The sequence below is a fragment of the Oncorhynchus gorbuscha genome, linkage group LG18 (genome assembly GCF_021184085.1).
Source record: "Oncorhynchus gorbuscha isolate QuinsamMale2020 ecotype Even-year linkage group LG18, OgorEven_v1.0, whole genome shotgun sequence".
Taxonomy (NCBI): Eukaryota; Metazoa; Chordata; class Actinopteri; order Salmoniformes; family Salmonidae; genus Oncorhynchus; species Oncorhynchus gorbuscha.
The window spans coordinates 2,409,714-2,430,988 of NC_060190.1; the positions used below are offsets into that span (position 1 = coordinate 2,409,714).

Here is a 21,275-nt window from a genome sequence, read left to right on the forward strand (position 1 = left end):
AAGTAATGTAAACATAGCAGTAATTACCATGAAGCTCTACATTTGTTTTAAAATCACACTAAGATTGTTAAAACTGGCCTCAGGTTATTGAGAGATCTGATTTAGGATTTACCCTCGTAGCAAGGTTGTTTTATCATGTGCTTTCATTCGGGTCTCTATTTAAAAATAACACTATCTTTGGCAGGAGAAAGACCAGACTCAGAGGAACCAGAGCCAGGGACGTCCAAACCAGCAAGACGACACCAGTGCTCCCAGTGTGAAAAGAGTTTTAAACAGAAAGCACAACTGAAAACACACAAGAGAATACACACAGGGGAGAAGCCTTACCACTGCTCCCAGTGTGGACTCTGTTTCGCCCATAAAGCACACCTGAAACAACATGAGAGGATACACACAGGGGAGAAGCCTTACCACTGCTCCCAATGTGGAAAGTGTTTCAAGCAGTCGGGGGAGCTGAAACAGCATGAGAGAATACACACGGGAGAGAAGCCCGGAGAGAAGCCTTACCACTGCTCCCAGTGTGGAAAGTGTTTCAAGCAGCCGGTGGAGCTGAAACGGCATGAGAGAATACACACGGGAGAGAAGCCTTACCACTGCTCCCAGTGTGGAAAGTGTTTCAACCAGAGTGGACACCTGAAACAACATGAGAGAATACACACAGGAGAGAAGCCTTACCACTGCTCCCAATGTGGAAAGTGTTTCAAGCAGTCGGTGGAGCTGAAACAGCATGAGAGAATACACACAGGAGAGAAGCCTTACCACTGCTCCCAGTGTGGAAAGTGTTTTGCCCGTTCGGGGGAACTGAAACTACACGAGAGAATACACACAGGAGAGAAGCCTTACCACTGCTCCCAATGTGGAAAGTGTTTCAAGCAGTCGGTGGAGCTGAAACAGCATGAGAGAATACACACAGGAGAGAAGCCTTACCACTGCTCCCAATGTGGAAAGTGTTTCACCACACAGGAGAGAAGCCTTACCACTGCGGGGAAAGTGTTTTGCCCTGAAAGAACATGAGAGAATACACACAGGAGAGAAGCCTTACCACTGCTCCCAATGTGGAAAGTGTTTCAAGCAGTCGGGGAGCTGAAACAGCATGAGAGAATACACACAGGAGAGAAGCCTTACCACTGCTCCCAATGTGGAAAGTGTTTCGCCCGGTCGGGGATCCTGAAAGAACATGAGAGAATACACACAGGAGAGAAGCCTTACCACTGCTCCCAATGTGGGAAGTGTTTCAGCCATTCGGGGGCGCTGAAACAGCATGAGAGAATACACACAGGGGGAAAAGCCTTACCACTGCTCCCAGTGTGGAAAGTGTTTCAACCATTCAGGGACGCTGAAACGACATGAGATAATACACACAGGGGAAAGCCTTACCACTGCTCCCTGTGTGGAATGTGTTTAATCTAGTAGTCAGGGGAGCTGAAACAACATGAGAGAATACACACAGGGCAGAAGCCTTACTACTCCTCCCAAAGTGCAAAGCTTTTGCCCATTTAGAAAGCCTGAAAGAACACATTAGACTACACACAGAGGAGAAGGCTTAGAAAAGCTCAGACTGTGGGAAAACATATTACTCATAACAGTCATTTAAACGTCATTAGAGAATCCACACAGGAGAGAGAAATTACTTCTCTTAGCGTGTATGTTGATATTTTACATCACATTGACTTAACATTCATCAGAGAACATACACAGTGCTCCTGTTGTATTATATTGTTGACTGACAATGTGTTTACCTGTCTTTACCATATGAAATTAAATGGTACAGGGTATACTCAAACATATATTTGTTTGTTTTTATTAGAAAACATGAAGTGAATATGGAGTATGTCAGTTTGAATATAAAGGAGATCAGGTTCCTTGTTTTAAATTGTCCTTTTTTAAACTCTTTGTGTTTATCTGGGTGTGTCATTCCTCCAGCACTACAGATAATCAAGTGATATTTGGATGTGATGCATTTGTTCCATTGTTGACATTTGCATTGTTGGCCCACTGATGATTTAATGAAATGAAAATGTTCAGACTCTGTAATGGAAAACGTTAATTGTTTGTGTGTCCACATAACTGAGTATGTGACTAACCTTGTGAAACTGTCCTATTATAAGCTCCTGTTCTTGGGAGTATCATCCTGTGTTGCAAACCAATTTACACCTGTGTCCTTGTATGACTAAAGTCCCTCCCAGGAACAGGAAACTATAAAGATATGTGCTAATCACTCAATGCTTCAGTAATTCAGACGGTCTCCACTGCGCTGTGTAACTCTGTTATTCTCTCTGAGTTCAGAAATAAAAAATCTTGGTTTGACTTGGACTCCAGCAGATCCTTATTTTATAATATCAACCACAACTCTCCCACAGATTGCTGTGTATTATTGTCTAAATAAAGAGTTCCTCTTTCGACTTTCCTGGTGGCATTTACAAACCTCCCACTGGTTGAATAAACGTTGTTACCCAAATGATGAGATTATTATTTTATTTGTCAAATGGCAACCAAGCATCGATCATCATGTCACCAGAATAAGAACCTCAAAATGTATTGGAAAGGAGCATCAAGCTCATCACGTGCACTTTCACCACCCTGTGAAGTTCATAACTTATTTCATCTGTAGCCTAATAAACTACATGGTTTCTCAAGTCATAGTGGGAGGACCACACAACATATCATGTGACTCCAAGTTAACTAAGATGTGATTGTTATCATTAAGGAGTCTCCACAGCCATTTCTCGCTTAGACATTTTTACTGACACAAATATACAAACACATTGTCAAACGGAGTAACAAATCGTCTGTCAGCATTTATAAAAGTGTACAAGCATATCCTGTTTCCGTCAGCCCGGTCATTACTTCTGAAATGGTTGGATCAATATCCACCTTCATGATGTGGATGAAGCCTGATTTGGAATGTCTGAGTAGTTCTATATGATGTCATAATACATCCCTCTGATAGTGATACATTTGCTCCATTGTTTCCATGTCAGTTGGTTTACATTTTACATTTACATTTAAGTCATTTAGCAGACGCTCTTATCCAGAGCGACTTACAAATTGGTGCATTCACCTTATGACATCCAGTGGAACAGCCACTTTACAATAGTGCATCTAAATATTTTAAGGGGGGAGGGGGTGAGAAGGATTACTTTATCCTATCCTAAGTATTCCTTAAAGAGGTGGGGTTTCAGGTGTCTCCGGAAGGTGGTGATTGACTCCGCTGTCCTGGCGTCGTGAGGGAGTTTGTTCCACCATTGGGGAGCCAGAGCAGCGAACAGTTTTGACTGGGCTGAGCGGGAACTGTACTTCCTCAGTGGTAGGGAGACGAGCAGGCCAGAGGTGGATGAACGCAGTGCCCTTATTTGGGTGTAGGGCCTGATCAGAGCCTGGAGGTACTGAGGTGCCGTTCCCCTCACAGCTCCGTAGGCAAGCACCATGGTCTTGTAGCGGATGCGAGCTTCAACTGGAAGCCAGTGGAGAGAGCGGAGGAGTGGGGTGACGTGAGAGAACTTGGGAAGGTTGAACACTAGACGGGCTGCGGCGTTCTGGATGAGTTGTAGGGGTTTAATGGCACAGGCAGGGAGCCCAGCCAACAGCGAGTTGCAGTAATCCAGACGGGAGATGACAAGTGCCTGGATTAGGACCTGCGCCGCTTCCTGTGTGAGGCAAGGTCGTACTCTGCGGATGTTGTAGAGCATGAACCTACAGGAACGGGCCACCGCCTTGATGTTAGTTGAGAACGACAGGGTGTTGTCCAGGATCACGCCAAGGTTCTTAGCGCTCTGGGAGGAGGACACAATGGAGTTGTCAACCGTGATGGCGAGATCATGGAACGGGCAGTCCTTCCCCGGGAGGAAGAGCAGCTCCGTCTTGCCGAAGTTCAGCTTGAGATGGTGATCCGTCATCCACACTGATATGTCTGCTAGACATGCAGAGATGCGATTCGCCACCTGGTCATCAGAAGGGGGAAAGGAGAAGATTAATTGTGTGTCGTCTGCATAGCAATGATAGGAGAGACCATGTGAGGTTATGACAGAGCCAAGTGACTTGGTGTATAGCGAGAATAGGAGAGGGCCTAGAACAGAGCCCTGGGGGACACCAGTGGTGAGAGCGCGTGGTGAGGAGACAGATTCTCGCCACGCCACCTGGTAGGAGCAACCTGTCAGGTAGGACGCAATCCAAGCGTGGGCCACGCCAGAGATGCCCAACTCGGAGAGGGTGGAGAGAAGGATCTGATGGTTCACAGTATCGAAGGCAGCCGATAGGTCATAGGTTATAGGTTTCCCACTCTGATGATTTATATCTGACAGAGGGGCTTTAAATGAATAGTATGGTGACATCTTAGTGTGTCTTGAAGTAAGTAGGATTATTAATCATAAACTCCTACTGCAACAATACACTGCAGCTTTGACATCAAGAAGAGAATGGGCTGATGGGTGGTGGTGCTACTCTATAGGTAAGGCTGTTCAATATGAATGTTCAAATAGTCACTTCTAGCCGGCCTCCGCCCAGTATCCTGCCCTGAACTTAATCACTGTTACTAGCCGTCTACCGCCCAGTATCCTGCCCTGAACTTAGTCACTGTTACTAGCCGTCTACCGCCCAGTATCCTGCCCTGAACTTAGTCACTGTTACTAGCCGGCCTCCGCCCAGTATCCTGCCCTGAACTTAGTCACTGTTACTAGCCGTCTACCGCCCAGTATCCTGCCCTGAACTTAGTCACTGTTACTAGCCGTCTACCGCCCAGTATCCTGCCCTGAACTTAGTCACTGTTACTAGCCGTCTACCGCCCAGTATCCTGCCCTGAACTTAGTCACTGTTACTAGCCGGCCTCCGCCCAGTATCCTGCCCTTAACTTAGTCACTGTTACTAGCCGTCTACCACCCAGTATCCTGCCCTGAACTTAGTCACTGTTACTAGCCGTCTACCGCCCAGTATCCTGCCCTGAACTTAGTCACTGTTACTAGCCGTCTACCACCCAGTACCCTGCCCTGAACTTAGTCACTGTTACTAGCCGTCTACCACCCAGTATCCTGCCCTGAACTTAGTCACTGTTACTAGCTGTCTACCACCCAGTATCCTGCCCTGAACTTAGTCACTGTTACTAGCCGTCTACCACCCAGTATCCTGCCCTGAACTTAGTCACTGTTACTAGCCGTCTACCGCCCAGTACCCTGCCCTGAACTTAGTCACTGTTACTAGCCGTCCACCGCCCAGTACCCTGCCCTGAACTTAGTCACTGTTACTAGCCGTCCACCGCCCAGTATCCTGCCCTGAACTTAGTCACTGTTACTAGCCGTCAACCGCCCAGTATCCTGCCCTGAACTTAGTCACCGTTACTAGCCGTCTACCACCCAGTACCCTGCCCTGAACTTAGTCACTGTTACTAGCCTTCTACCACCCAGTATCCTGCCCTGAACTTAGTCACTGTTACTAGCCGTCCACCCCCCCCAGTATCCTGCCCTGAACTTAGTCACTATTACTAGCCGTCTACCGCCCAGTATCCTGCCCTGAACTTAGTCACTGTTACTAGCCGGCCTCCGCCCAGTATCCTGCCCTGAACTTAGTCACTGTTACTAGCCGTCTACCGCCCAGTATCCTGCCCTGAACTTAGTCACTTTTACTAGCCGGCCTCCGCCCAGTATCCTGCCCTGAACTTAGTCACTGTTACTAGCCGGCCTCCGCCCAGTATCCTGCCCTGAACTTAGTCACTGTTACTAGCCGTCTACCACCCAGTATCCTGCCCTGAACTTAGTCACTGTTACTAGCCGTCTACCACCCAGTATCCTGCCCTGAACTTAGTCACTGTTACTAGCCGTCTACCACCCAGTACCCTGCCCTGAACTTAGTCACTGTTACTAGCCGTCTACCACCCAGTACTCCACCCTGTATTCTAGTCAAGGCTCATCCTATATAACTACTGCTGTACACACCTTTTATATTCATATACGGTCCATAATGTCTAGACACACCATCATATACATTTTAAACAAATTGTATATATTTATATTCCAGACTCTGACATTCCTCGTTCTACCATTTCTATATTTCTAAATCCTTAAAATGAATTGTAGGGAAATCAGTAAGTCACACAAATGACTATTTCTAAACAAAGATAATAGACAAGTAGAATGGGAGAGGTTTCTTATACTCAAATCAAATTTATTTATATAGCCCTTCGTACATCAGCTGATATCTCAAAGTGCTGTACAGAAACCCAGCCTAAAACCCCAAACAGCAAACAATGCAGGTGTAAAAACACGGTGGCTAGGAAAAACTCCCTAGAAAGGCCAAAACCTAGGAAGAAACCTAGAGAGGAACCGGGCTATGTGGGGTGGCCAGTCCTCTTCTGGCTGTGCCGGGTAGAGATTATAACAGAACATGACCAAGATGTTCAAATGTTCATAAATGACCAGCATGGTCGAATAATAATAAGGCAGAACAGTTGAAACTGGAGCAGCAGCATGGCCAGGTGGACTGGGGACAGCAAGGTGTCATCATGTCAGGTAGTCCTGGGGCATGGTCCTAGGGCTCAGGTCCTCCGAGAGAGAGAAAGAAAGAGAGAAGGAGAGAATTAGAGAACGCACACTTAGATTCACACAGGACACCGAATAGGACAGGAGAAGTACTCCAGATATAACAAACTGACCCTAGCCCCCCCGACAAACTACTGCAGCATAAATACTGGAGGCTGAGACAGGAGGGGTCAGGAGACACTGTGGCCACATCCGAGGACACCCCCGGACAGGGCCAAACAGGAAGGATATAACCCCACCCACTTTGCCAAAGCACAGCCCCCACACCACTAGAGGGATATCTCAAAGTGCTATCTATACTTACTCAGTGAAGAGACTCCAGGGACGGTGATGAAGGCTGTAGGAATGAAGATCAGACAGTAATTCTGGTCCTGTGGTCAGGTGGGGGAGTGGTCGATCCAGCCAATGATTGTGAGGAAGCATGCGGGGAACAGGCTCCTTTCTACTACCATTCTGTGGTCTGGATACATGCCAACAAAGACTACAACTGCTTCAAACAATGGGAGTGGCTACCATTGACCATCACACTTTCTTTCATAACCAGGAAGCCCATGTTGAGCCATCAGTGTTCCCACTATGGAAGAGGGAGCAGGAAGCCGTCATCCCTCAGAAAACCATGTTGAGCCATCAGTGTTCCCACTATGGAAGAGGGAGCAGGAAGCCGTCATCCAGTCTCTCAAGGAAAAAGGTTTGGCGTGATCAGTGTTGTTGAGCAGAGAATCAATCAGGTTGTATTTGTTTTTAATTCTGTTTTATTCAATTAGAATAATTTACTCTGAATGAGAACAGGCACATTTGTGAGCTTTATGCATTATAACATCGATTGACTAAATGATGACGCTGACAGCTTTGTAGTAAAACCAGGGTTGGAGTCAAATCCATTTAATTTCCAGTCAATTCAGAAAGTTAACCAAATTCCACATTTTCCTCATTGAAAACCATAGAAGAGAATTGGAATTTTCAGTTTACTTCCTGAATTTACTGGAATATTCTAAAATTGATTCAATTGGGAGGTTTTCCTCATGAATCTGCACAACAACACCCTATAATGACGAAGCAAAAACAGGATTTTAGAAATGTTTGCAAATGCATTTTAAAATTAACTGAAATATCACATTTAAATAAGTATTCAGAACCTTAACTCAGTGCTTTGTTGAAGCACTTTTGGCAGTGATTATAGCCTCAAGCCGCCTTAGGTATAACACTACAATCTTGGCACCCCTGTATTTGTGGAGTTTCTCCCATTCTTCTTCTTCATCACCAACAAACTATCATGGTCCAAGCACACCAAGACAGTCGTGAAGAGGGTACGGCAAAACCTATTTCCCCTCAGGATACTGAAAAGATTTGTCATGGGTCCTCAGATCCTCAAAATGTTCTACAGCTGCACCATCGAGAGCATCCTGACTGATTGCATCACTGCCTGGTTTGGCAACTGCTCGGCCTCTGACCGCAAGGCACTACAGAGGGCAGTGCGTACGGCCCAGTACATCACTAGGACCAAGCTTCCTGCCACTCAGGACATCTATACCAGGCGGTGTCAGAGGGACTTTTTTTGTACTTTACAAGTATTTTTCTTAACTGCATTGTTGGTTAAGGGCTTGCAAGTAAGCATTTCACTAAGGTCTACACCGGTTGTATTCGGCACGTGAATAAAAATTATATTCAATTTGATTTTCATACTTTTCTAATAAAACACTTTTCAACCCATATGATCTATTACATAATAAAAGTCTAAAAAAACGTATACAAATATCATGTCATAGTGAATTCATGACATGTGAACGAACAAGCCTTTACATACTTTATAATATGGCTATACAGTGGGGAGAACAAGTATTTGATAACCTGCAAAATCGGCAGTGTTTCCTACTTACAAAGCATGTAGAGGTCTGTCATTTTTTATCATGGATACACTTTTTTAATTTTTAATTTTATTTCACCTTTATTTAACCAGGTAGGCAAGTTGAGAACAAGTTCTCATTTACAATTGCGACCTGGCCAAGATAAAGCAAAGCAGTTCGACACATACAACGACAGAGTTACACATGGAGTAAAACAAACATACAGTCAATAATACAGTATAAACAAGTCTATATACGATGTGAGCAAATGAGGTGAGATAAGGGAGGTAAAGGCAAAAAAAGGGCCATGGTGGCAAAGTAAATACAATATAGCAAGTAAAACACTGGAATGGTAGATTTGCAGTGGAAGAATGTGCAAAGTAGAAATACAAATAATGGGGTGCAAAGGAGTAAAATATATATATATTTTTTTAAATACAGTAGGGAAAGAGGTAGTTGTTTGGGTTTAAATTATAGGTGGGCTATGTACAGGTGCAGTAATCTGTGAGCTGCTCTGACAGTTGGTGCTTAAAGCTAGTGAGGAAGATAAGAAGGAAGGAGAGTTTACAGTCTAACCAGACACCTAGGTATTTGTAGTTGTCCACGTATTCTAAGTCAGAGCCGTCCACATTAGTGATGTTGGACAGGCGGGCAGGTGCAGGTAGCGATCGGTTGAAGAGCATGCATTTAGTTTTACTTGTATTCAAGAGCAATTGGAGGCCACGGAAGGAGAGTTGTATGGCATTGAAGCTTGCCTGGAGGGTTGTTAACAGTGTCCAAAGAAGGGCCAGAAGTATACAGAATGGTGTCGTCTGCGTAGAGGTGGATCAGAGACTCACCAGCAGCAAGAGCGACATCATTGATGTATACAGAGAAGAGAGTCGGTCCAACAATTGAACCCTGTGGCACCCCCATAAAGACTGCCAGAGGTCCGGACAGCAGACCCTCCGATTTGACACACTGAACTCTATCAAAGAAGTAGTTGGTGAACCAGGCGAGGCAATCATTTGAGAAACCAAGGCTGTTGAGTCTGCCGATGAGGATGTGGTGATTGACAGAGTTGAAAGCCTTGGCCAGATCAATGAATACGGCTGCACAGTAATGTTTCTTATCGATGGCGGTTAAGATATCGTTTAGGATCTTGAGCGTGGCTGAGCCTCCACATTGACTCTGTACCGGTACCCCCTGTATATAACCACCACATTGACTCTGTAGCCACGGTATAGTTTTTTTATTGTGTAACTTTTTTTCTTACCTCTTATTTTTCTTAACTACATTGTTGGTTAAGGTCTTGTCAGTAAGAATTTCACGGTAATGTCTACACCTGTTGTAGCTTTGTAGCGTAGCTTTAAGGGAATAGTATGGTCACATCTAGATAAAAAAATTAACAGAGTAAATGTGTATAAACACACTTCCTATTCATGGAAGTATTTATTCATCATCTACATATTCATATTACGTGTCTACGTCTGTGTACAGGAAAGTATTAGTTGTAAGACGTAAGAGAAAATGTATCAGCTTATTGTTAAATAATTATGACGTTCTTTCCAATACAAAAAGTGTAGTAACTATTGTTTCCAAACTGCGTTACCCACTCCAGCCAGCAGATGGCGATGAGCGTCTTTCAGTTGACTCTTCTTGCGTGACGTATAATGGACTGGACGGACGCTCCTTCAGGAACAACAACACGGATACTATTTCAACCACGTCGGTAGCTTGCTAGCCAACATAAAACTGAAATATTGACGTTTTAGGCCATGTTAATGTACATTAGCTAATCGCAGTGTATAAAACACATTTCAGTTGACGTTAACTTGAACCTAATTTGCTTGTTCGAGTTGCAAATGTGTTAAAGATTGATACTGAGCCTAGCACTAGGCTATTCGCTAATGCTAACTAGCTAGCTAACATCCCTGACCATGAGCTCATTAAACTACTCATCCCCTGCTAAAGAAGAGGATGTCTGCTGTCCGGAGAAAGAAGCTCTGGCGCTGAACATTGTCGTGAAAGACGAAGAGGAGGAGGATATTTCAGTGAAAGGAGAGAAAGATGCTCTGGCGCTGGACATTGTCGTGAAAGACGAAGAGAAGGATATTACAGTGAAAGGAGAGAAAGAACCTTTCAGAATGAAAAAGGAGGAAGAGGAGGCTGTTATAGGGAAAGAAGAGAAAGCATCCTCTTCCTCTCTAAAAGGTTCTATCTCAGTAAAGGTGAAGGAGGAAGACGTTTTGGGAGTGAAAGAGGAGGAGTCAGAATATCAGATTAACACAGTGAGTACTGTCCTAAAAACGGGCACAAACTATGCAGTTGTTGAATTAATGTGTGGTTTTTAAGGGGCATTCTACTTAAGTTAAGTTCACTTCAATGTGATGTGAGTGGAACTGTGAGAGGAGGAGAAGAGAAGAAAGGATCAGATTTGACACATCAAAGTAAGTGCTGTAGTTTAGTTTGAACAAATAAAATAGATCTGCCCATTGGTATCTCTTCCCAATAGGGCTGTCCCAGACTAATACAAAAACAACTTTGCACACTCTTGGTATTCTCTCAACCAGCTTAATCTGGAATGCTTTTCCAACAGTCTTGAAGGAGTTCCCACATGCTGGGCACATGTTGGCTACTTTTCCGTCACTCTGCGGTCCAACTCATCTCAATTCTTCTCAATTTGGGTTGAAGTTGGGTGATTGTGAAGGACAGGTCATCTGATGCAGCACTCCTTCACTCTCCTTCTTGGTCAAATAGCACTTACACAGCCTGGTTGTGGTTGGGTCATTGTCCTGTTGAAAAACAAATGATAGTCCCACTAAGCACAAACCAGATGGGATGGTGTATCGCTGCAGAATGCTGTGGTAGCGATGCTGGTTAAGTGTGACTTGAATTCTAAATAAATCACAAACAGTGTCACCAGCAAAGCACCATCACTCATGAATGCTCATCAATGCTTCCCGGTGGGAAACACATATGTGGAGATCATCCGTTCACCTACTCTGCGTCTCACAGACATGTCGGTTGGAACCGGAAATCTCAAATTTGGACTCATCAGACCAAAGGACAGATTTCCACTGGTCGATTGCTCATGCTTCTTGATTCACAGTCTCCTCTGAACAGTTGATGTTGAGTTGTGTCTCTTAATTGAACTCTGTAAATCATTTATTTGGGCTGCAATTTCTGAGGCTGGTAAGTAGTGAAGTGAGTGGGTCTTCCTTTCCTGTGGAGGTCCTCATGAGAGCCAGTTTCATCGTAGCTTTTGATGTTTTTTGCGACTGTACTTAAAGAAACTTTCAATGTTCTTGAAATATTCGGTATTGACTGACCATGTCTTCAAGTAATGATGGACTGTTGTTTCTCTTTGCTTATTTGAGCCATTTGGACTTGGACTTTTACCAAATAGGGCTGTCTTCTGTATACCCCTTTAACTTGTCACAAGACAACTGATTGGCTCAAACGCACTCAGAAGGAAAAACACATTAATATTTAAACAAGGCACCTGTTAATTGAAATGCTTTCCAGATGACTACCTCATGAAGCTGGTTGAGAGAATGCCAAGAGTGTGCAAAGATGTCATCAAGACAAAGGGTGGCTACTTTGAAGAATCTCAAATATAAAATATATTTTGATTTGTTTAACACTTTTTGTTTACTACATGATTCCATTTGTGTTATTTCATAGTTTTGATGTCTTCACTATTATTCTACAATGTAGAAAATAGTTTTAAAAAATAAAGAAAAACCCTTGAATGAGTAGGTGTGTCCACCTTTGACTGGTTCTCTATACACAGTGGGGAGAACAAGTATTTGACACACTGCCGATTTTGCAGGTCTTACTACTTACAAAGCATGTAGAGGTCTGTAATTTTTATCATCGGTATACTTCAACTGTGAGAGACGGAATCTAAAACAAAAATCAAGGAAATCACATTGTATGATTTTTAAGTAATTAATTTGCATTTTATTGCATGACATAAGTATTTGATACATCAGAAAAGCAGAACTTAATATTTGGTACAGAAACCTTTGTTTGCAATTACAGAGATCATATGTTTCCTGTAGTTCTTGACCAGGTTTGCACACACTGCAGCAGGGATTTTGGCCCACTCCTCCATACAGACCTTCTCCAGATCCTTCAGGTTTCGGGGCTGTCGCTGGGCAATACGTACTTTCAGCTCGCTCCAACAATTTTCTATTGGGTTCAGGTCTGGAGACTGTCTAGGCCACTCCAGGACCTTGAGTTGCTTCTTACGGGGCCACTCCATAGTTGCCCTGGATGTGTGTTTTGGGTCGTTGTCATGCTGGAAGACCCAGCCACGACCCATCTTCAATACTCTTACTGAGGGAAGGAGGTTGTTGACCAAGATCTCGCGATACATGGCCCCATCCATCCATCCCCAAAGAATGATGTTTCCACCTCCATGCTTCACGGTTGGGATGGTGTTCATGGGGTTGTACTCATCCTTCTTCTTCCTCCAAAAACAGCGAGTGGAGTTTAGACCAAAAAGCTCTATTTTTGTCTCATCATACCACATGACCTTCTCCCATTCCTCCTCTGGATCATCCAGATGGTCATTGGCAAACTTCAGACGGGCCTGGACATGCGCTGGCTTGAGCAGGGAGTACCTTGCGTGCGCTGCAGGATTTTAATCCATGACGGCATAGTGTGTTACTAATTATTTTCTAATAATTGCGCCAACAGTTGTTGCCTTCTCACCAAGCTGCTTGCCTATTGTCCTGTAGCCCATCCCAGCCTTGTGCAGGTCTACAATTTTATCCCTGATGTCCTTACACCCTCTCTGGTCTTGGCCATTGTGGAGAGGTTGGAGTCTGTTTGATTGAGTGTGTGGACAGGTGTCTTTTATACAGGTACCGAGTTCAAACAGGTGCAGTTAATACAGGTAATGAGTGGAGACCAGGAGGGATTCTTAAAGAAAAACTAACAGGTCTATGAGAGCCGGAATTGTTACTGGTTGGTAGGTGATCAAATACTTATGTCCTGCAATAAAATGCAAATTAAATACTTAAAAATCATACAAAGTGATTTTCTGGATTTTTGTTTTAGATTCCGTCTCTCACAGTTGAAGTGTACCTATGATAAAAAATGACAGACCTCTACGTGCTTTGTAAGCAGAAAAACCTGCAAAATCGGCAGTGTATCAAATACTTGTTCTCCCCACTGTATGTATATACTGAACAGATATGAAAACAACAATTTCAATGATTTACAGTTCAAATTAGGAAAGTAGTCAGCGTAAATACATTTATTAGGCCCTAATCTATGGACTTCACATGACTGGGCAGGGGCACAGCCATTGGTGGGTCTGTTGGGGCGTAAGCCCACCCACTTGGGAGCCAGGCCCATCGAATCAGAATTAGTTTTCCCCACAAAAGGGCTTTGTTAAATAGTCCTCAAGGATAAATACTCCTCAGTTTCATCAGATGTCCGGGTGGCTGATCTCAGACAATGTGGAGGTCCTTGATCTGCGGTTGTGAGGCCTGTTGGACGGACTTCCAAATTCTCTAAAAAGACATTGGAGGCAGCTGATGGTAGAGAATGCAACATTCAATTCTCTGGTAGCAGCTCCAGTGGATATTCCTGCAGTCCCCAATCCATTTGCACACTCCCTCAACTTGAGACATCTGTGGCATTGTGTTGTGTGACAACTGTACATTTTAGAGTGGCTTTTTATTGTGCCCAGCACAAGGTACACCTGTGTAATGCTGTTTAATCAGCTTTTTGATATGCTACACCTGTCACGTGGATGGATTATCTTGGCAAAGCAATGTAAACAAATTTACACAAAATTGGAGAGTGGAGGTTTCATTCTGGTCTCTTTTTATATAAACACTGTCTTTGGCAGGAGGAAAACCAAACTTGGAGGAACCAAAGACCTCCACAACATCAAGACGACACCTCTGCTCCCAGATCAAGTTAGGAAGCCTGAAAAGACCTGAGAGGACACACACGGGAGAGAAGCCATACCATTGTGGCCAGTGTGGAAAGAGTTTTAGCCTGTTAGGAAGCCTGAAAGCTCATCAGCGAATACACTCAGGAGAGAAGCCATACCATTGCGGCCAGTGTGGAAATAGTTTTAACCAGTTAGGAAACATGAAAAGACATGGGAGAATACACACAGGGGAGAAGCCTCACCATTGCTCCCAGTGTGGAAAGAGTTTTAAGCGGTTAGACACCCTCAAAGATCATTTGCGAATACACACAGGGGAGAAGCCTTTCCGTTGCGCCCAGTGTGGAAAGAGTTTTAGCCGGTCAGGAAGCCTGAAAGAGCACGAGCGAATTCACACGGGAGAAATCTTACCACTGATCCCAGCGTGCAATGGGTTTTTACCCAATTAGGACACCTGAAAGAAGACATGAGACCTCACATGGGGGGAGAAGCCTTACAAATGTTCAGACTGGGGGGGAAGGCATTTTACTCATCAGTAGCGTAAAAAACGTGCGAATCCACACAGGAGAGAATAATGACTTCTCCTTGTGTGTAAATGTATATTTCACATCACATTGACTTAAAATTCATCAGAGAACATACACAGTGCTCCCAATTGTCTTATATTGTGGACTGAGAATGTGTTTACTTGTTTATACCACATGAAATTGAATGGTACAAAGTATACTCAAAAATATATTTGTGTGTTTTTATTAGAAAATATGAATTGAATATTGTCGTGTCTTTGCCATCATTAAAAGTGAAGACTTATTTTACGCCCGAGTCTGGCCTCGGGTTATTGAGAGATCTGATTTAGGATTTACCCTCGTAGAAAGGTTGTTTTATCATGTGGTTTCATTCGGGTCTCTATTTAAAAATAACACTGTCTTTGGCAGGAGAAAGGCCAGACTCGGAGGAACCAAAGCCAGGGACGTCCAAACTAGCAAGACGACACCAGTGCTCCCACTGTAGAAAGGGTTGTAACCGGTTATGGGACCTGATACAACATGAGAAAATGCACACAGGGGAGAAGCCTTACCACTGCTCCCAGTGTGGAAAGAGTTTTCCACTGCTCCCAGTGAAAGCTCACGAGAGAATACACACAGGGGAGAAACCTTGCTCCCAATGTGGAAAGTGTTTCGTCCAATCGGGGGATCTGAAACAACACGAGAGAATACACACAGGAGAGAAGCCTTACCACTGCTCCCTATGTGGTAAGTGTTTCAAACAGAGCGGAAACCTGAAACAACATGAGAGAATACACACAGGAGAGAAGCCTTACCACTGCTCCCAATGTGGAAAGTGTTTCATTCGGTCAGGGGAGCTGAAACAGCACGAGAGAATACACACGGGAGAGAAGCCTTACCACTGCTCCCAGTGTGGAAAGTGTTTCAACCAGGTGGGGGAGCTGAAACAACATGAGAGAATACATACAGGAGAGAAGCCTTACCACTGCTCCCAGTGTGGAAAGTGTTTCAACCAGAGAGGAAACCTGAAACAACATGAGAGAATACACACAGGAGAGAAGCCTTACCACTGCTCCCAATGTGGGAAGTGTTTCGTCCGTTTGGGGGAGCTGAAACGGCATGAGAGAATACACACGGGAGAGAAGCCTTACAACTGCTCCCAATGTGGAAAGTGTTTCGTCCATTCGGGGAAGCTGAAACAACATGAGAGAATACACACGGGAGAGAAGCCTTACAACTGCTCCCAATGTGGAAAGTGTTTCAACCTGCCGTGGGAGCTGAAACAACATGAGAGAATACACACAGGAGAGAAGCCTTACCACTGCTCCCTATGTGGAAAGTGTTTCAACCAGAAAGGAAACCTGAAACAACATGAGAGAATACACACAGGAGAGAAGCCTTACCACTGCTCCCATTGTGGAAAGTGTTTCATTCGGTCAGGGGAGCTGAAACGACATGAGAGAATACACACAGGAGAGAAGCCTTACCACTCCTCCAAGGGTGCAAACCATTTGCCCATTTAGGAAGCATGAAAGAACACATTAGACTGCACACAAAGGAGAAGGCTTAGAAAAGCTCAGACTGTGGGAAAACATATTACTCATAAGTCACTTAAACGTCATTAGAGAATCCACACAGGAGAGAGAAATTACTTCTCTTAGCGTGTATGTTGATATTTCACATCACATTGACTTAAAATTCATCAGAGAACATACACAGTGCTCCCGTTGTCTTATATTGTTGACTGACAATGTGTTTACCAGTCTTTACCAGATGAAATTAAATGGTACAGGGTATACTCAAACATATATTTGTTTGTTTTTATTAGAAAACATGAATTGAATATGGAATCTGTCAGTTTGAATATAAAGAAGATCAGGTTCCTTCTTTTAAACTGTCCTTTTTTTAAACGCTTTGTGTGTGTTTATCTGGGTGTGTCATTCCTCCAGCACTACAGATAATCAAGTGATATTTGGATGTGATGCATTAGTTCCATTGTTGACATTTGCATTGTTGGCCCACTGATGATTTAATGAAATGAAAATGTTCAGACTCTGTAATGGAAAATGTTAGTTGTATGTGTGTCCACATAACTGAGTATGTGACTAACCTTGTGAAACTGTCCTATTATAAGCTCCTGTTCTTGGGAGTATCATCCTGTGTTGCAAACCAATTTACACCTGTGTCCTTGTATGAATAAAGTCCCGCCCAGGAACAGGAAACTATAAAGATATGTGCTAATCACCCAATGCTTCAGGAATTCAGACTGTCTACACTGCGCTGTGTAACTCTGTTATTCTCTCTGAGCTCAGAAATAAAGAATCTTGGTTTGACTCGGACTACAGCAGATCCTTAGTTTATAATATCCACCACAACTCGCCCATGGATTGCTGTGTATTATTGTCTCAATGAAGAGTTCCTCTTTCCACTTTCCTGGTGGCATTTACAAGCCTCCCACTGGTTGAATAAACGTTGTTACCCGAATGATGGGATTATTATTTTATTTGTCAAATGGCAACCAAGCATCGATCATCATGTCACCAGAATAAGAACCTCAAAATGTATTGGAAAGAAGCATCAAGCTCATCACATGCACTTTCACCACCCTGTGAAGTTCATAACTTATTTCATCAGTAGCCTAATAAACTACATGGGATGGTGATGAAGGCTGTAGGAATGAAAATCAGACAGTGAAGAGACTCCAGGGACGGTAATGAAGGCTGTAGGAATGAAGATCAGACAGCAATACTGGTCCTGTGGTCAGGTAGGGGTGTGGTTGATCCAGACAATGATTGTGAGGAAGCATGCGGGGAACAGGCTCCTTTCTACTACCATTCTGGGGTCTGGATACATGCCAACAAAGACTACAACTGCTTCAAACAATGGGAGAGGCTACCATTGACCATCACACTTTCTTTCATAACCAGGAAGCCCATGTTGAGTCAGCAGTGTTCCCACTATGGAAGAGGGAGCAGGAAGCAGTCATCCAGTCTCTCAAGGACAAAGGTGCAGCACTGGTGTTAGTAGCCGATGACAGAAGTGACAGCCTGGACACACAGCAAAGTTTGGCGCGATCAGTGTTGTTGAGCAGAGAATCAACCAGAGAATCAACCAGGTTGTTGAAGTTATTCAGGTGCATAATACATTTGATTTGTTTAATTCTGTTTTATTCAATTAGAATAATTTACTCTGAATGAGAATAGGCACATCTGTGAGCTTTATGCGTTATAACATTGATTGACTAAATGATGACGCTGACAGCTTTGTAGTAAAACCAGGGTTGGAGTCAAATCCATTTAATTTCCAGTCAATTCAGAAAGTAAACCAAATTCCACATTTTCCTCATTGAAAACCATAGAAGATAATTGGAATTTTCAGTTTACTTCCTGAATTTACTGGAATATTCTGAAATTGATTCAATTGGGAGGTTTTCCTCATGAATCTGCACAACAACACCCTATAATGACGAAGCAAAAACAGGATTAGAAATGTATGCAAATGCATTTTAAAATTAAAACTGAAATATCACATTTAAATAAGTATTCAGAACCTTTACTCAGTGCTTTGTTGAAGCACCTTTGGCAGTGATTATAGCCTCAAGCCACCTTGGGTATGACACTACAATCTTGGCACACCTGTATTTGTGGAGTTTCTCCCATTCTTCTCTGCAGATCCTCTCAAGATCTGTCAGGGTGGATGGGGAGCGTCGCTGTGCAGCTATTTTCAGGATTTCTTCAGAGTTGTTCGGTCGGGTTAAAATCCGGGCTCTGGCTGGGCCACTCAAGGACAATCAGACTTGTCCCAAAGCCACTTCTATGTTATCTTCGCTGTGTGCTTAGGGTCGTTGTCCTGTTGGAAGGTGAACCTTTGCCCCAGTCTGAGGTCCTGAGTGCTATTGAGCAGGTTTTCATCAACTATCTCTCTGTACTTTGCTCCGTTCATCTTTCCCTCGATCCTGACTAGTCTCCCAGTCCCTGCCGCTGAAAAACATCCCCACACCATGATGCTGCCACCACCACGCTTCACCGTAGGGATGGTGCCAGGTTTCTATTGCACTCAACACTGCCCTTTCACATCTGGACAAAAGGAATACCTATGTACAGTCGTGGCCAAACTTTTTGAGAATTATACAAATATTAATGTTCACAAAGTCTGCTGCCTCCGTTTGTATGACGGCAATTTGAAGATCCTCCAGAATCTTATGAAGAGTGATCAGATGAATTGCAATTAATTGCAAAGTCCCTCTTTGCCATTCAAATAAACTGAATCTCCCAAAAACTTTTCCACTGCATTCCACTGCACTGCCACAAAATGACCAGCTGACATCATGTCAGTATTCTCTCGTTAACACAGGTGTGAGTGTTGACGAGGACAAAGCTGGAGATCACGTTGTTATGCTGATTGAGTTCAAATTTTTTATTTTATTTTTTACCTTTATTTAACTTGGCGAGTCAGTTAAGAACAAATTCTTCCAGAATAACAGACTGGAAGCTTCAAAAGGAGGGTGGTGCTTGGAATCATTGTTCTTCCTCTGTCAACGATGGTTACCTGCAAGGAAACACGTGCCGTCATCATTGCTTTGCACAAAAAGGGTTTCACAGGCAAGGATATTGCGGCCAGTAAGATTGCACCTAAATCAACCATTTATCGGATCATCAAGAACTTCAAGGAGAGTGGTTCAATTGTTGTGAAGAAGGCTTCAGGGTGCCCAAGAAAGTCCAGCAAGCTCCAGGACCGGCTCCTAAAGTTGATTCAGCTGCGGGATCGGGGCACCATCAGTACAGAGCTTGCTCAGGAATGGCAGCAGGCAGGTGTGAGGGCATCTGCGCGCACAGGAGGCGAAGACTTTTGGAGGATGGCCTGTTGTCAAGAAGGGCAGCAAAGAAGCCACTTCTCTCCAGGAAAAATATCAGGGACAGACTGATATTTTGCAAAAGGTACAGGGATTGGACTGCTGAGGACTGGGATAAAGTAATTTTCTCTGATGAATCCCCTTTCCTATTGTTTGGGGCATCTGGAAAAAAGCTTGTCCGGAGAAGACAAGGTGAGCGCTACCATCAGTCCTGTGTCATGCCTACAGTAAAGCATCCTGAGACCATTCAAGTATGGGGTTGCTTCTCAGCCAAGGGAGTACTGGTAGGGCCACTCTGGGTACTGGACTCTGGGTACTGGTAGGGCCACTCTGGGTACTGGACTCTGGGTACTGGGAGAGCCACTCTGGGTACTGGTAACAATTGTAACAATTGCGGCGCCGACAGAGATGGCCGCCTCGCTTCGCGTTCCTAGGAAACTATGCAGTTTTTTTTTTTTTTTACATGTTATTTCTTACATTAGTACCCCAGGTCATCTTAGGTTTCATTACATACAGTCGAGAAGAACTATTGAATATAAGATCAGCGTCAACTCACCATCAGTACGACCAAGAATATGTTTTTCGCGACGCGGATCCTGTGTTCTGCCTTTCAAACAGGACAACGGAATTGATCCCATGCAGCGACTCCGAAAAAGAGGGAAACGAGGCGGTCTTCTGGTCAGACTCCGGAGACGGGCACATCGTGCACCACTCCCTAGCATTCTTCTCGCCAATGTCCAGTCTCTTGACAACAAGGTTGATGAAATCCGAGCAAGGGTAGCATTCCAGAGGAACATCAGAGACTGTAACATTCTTTGCTTCACGGAAACATGGCTCACTGGAGAGACGCTATCCGAGGCGGTGCAGCCAGCGGGTTTCTCCACGCATCGCGCCGACAGAAACAAACATCTTTCTGGTAAGAAGAGGGGCGGGGGCGTATGCCTTATGGCTAACGAGACGTGGTGTGACCACAAAACCATACAGGAAGTCAAATCCTTCTGTTCACCTGATTTAGAATTCCTCACAATCAAATGTCGACCGCATTATCTACCAAGAGAATTCTCTTCGATTATAATCACAGCCGTATATATTCCCCCCCCAAGCAGACACCGATGGCTCTGAACGAACTTTATTTGACTCTTTGCAAACTGGGATCTATGGTCCTTCTGTAGCTCAGTTGGTAGAGCATGGCGCTTGTAACGCCAGGGTAGTGGGTTCGATCCCCGGGACCACCCATACGTAGAATGTATGCACACATGACTGTAAGTCGCTCTGGATAAGAGCGTCTGCTAAATGACTTAAATGTAAATGTAAATTATTATATTATACATCCTGAGGCTGCATTCATTGTAGCTGGGGATTTTAACAAGGCTAATCTGAAAACAAGACTCCCTAAATTGTATCAGCATATCGATTGCGCAACCAGGGCTGGCAAAACCTTGGATCGACTACCGCCCCGTAGCACTCACTTCCGTCATCATGAAGTGCTTTGAGAGACTAGTCAAGGACCATATCACCTCCACCCTACCTGACACCCTAGACCCACTCCAATTTGCTTACCGCCCAAATAGGTCCACAGACGATGCAATCTCAACCACACTGCACACTGCCCTAACCCATCTGGACAAGAGGAATACCTATGTGAGAATGCTG

The 21,275-nt window shown here is 44.1% G+C and overlaps 1 protein-coding gene and 1 pseudogene across 1 annotated transcript; both read left to right on the forward strand.

The window, feature by feature from the left end:
• Positions 1–21,275, forward strand: part of LOC124002817 — a 49,752-nt pseudogene that overhangs the window by 7,183 nt on the left and 21,294 nt on the right.
• Positions 9,725–14,342, forward strand: LOC124002808 (cilia- and flagella-associated protein 251-like). Its single transcript, XM_046310562.1, has 2 exons — positions 9,725–10,641; positions 14,220–14,342. The coding sequence occupies exons 1-2, from the start codon at positions 10,291–10,293 to the stop codon at positions 14,292–14,294; spliced, it is 426 nt and encodes a 141-aa protein (XP_046166518.1). The 5' UTR covers positions 9,725–10,290; the 3' UTR covers positions 14,295–14,342.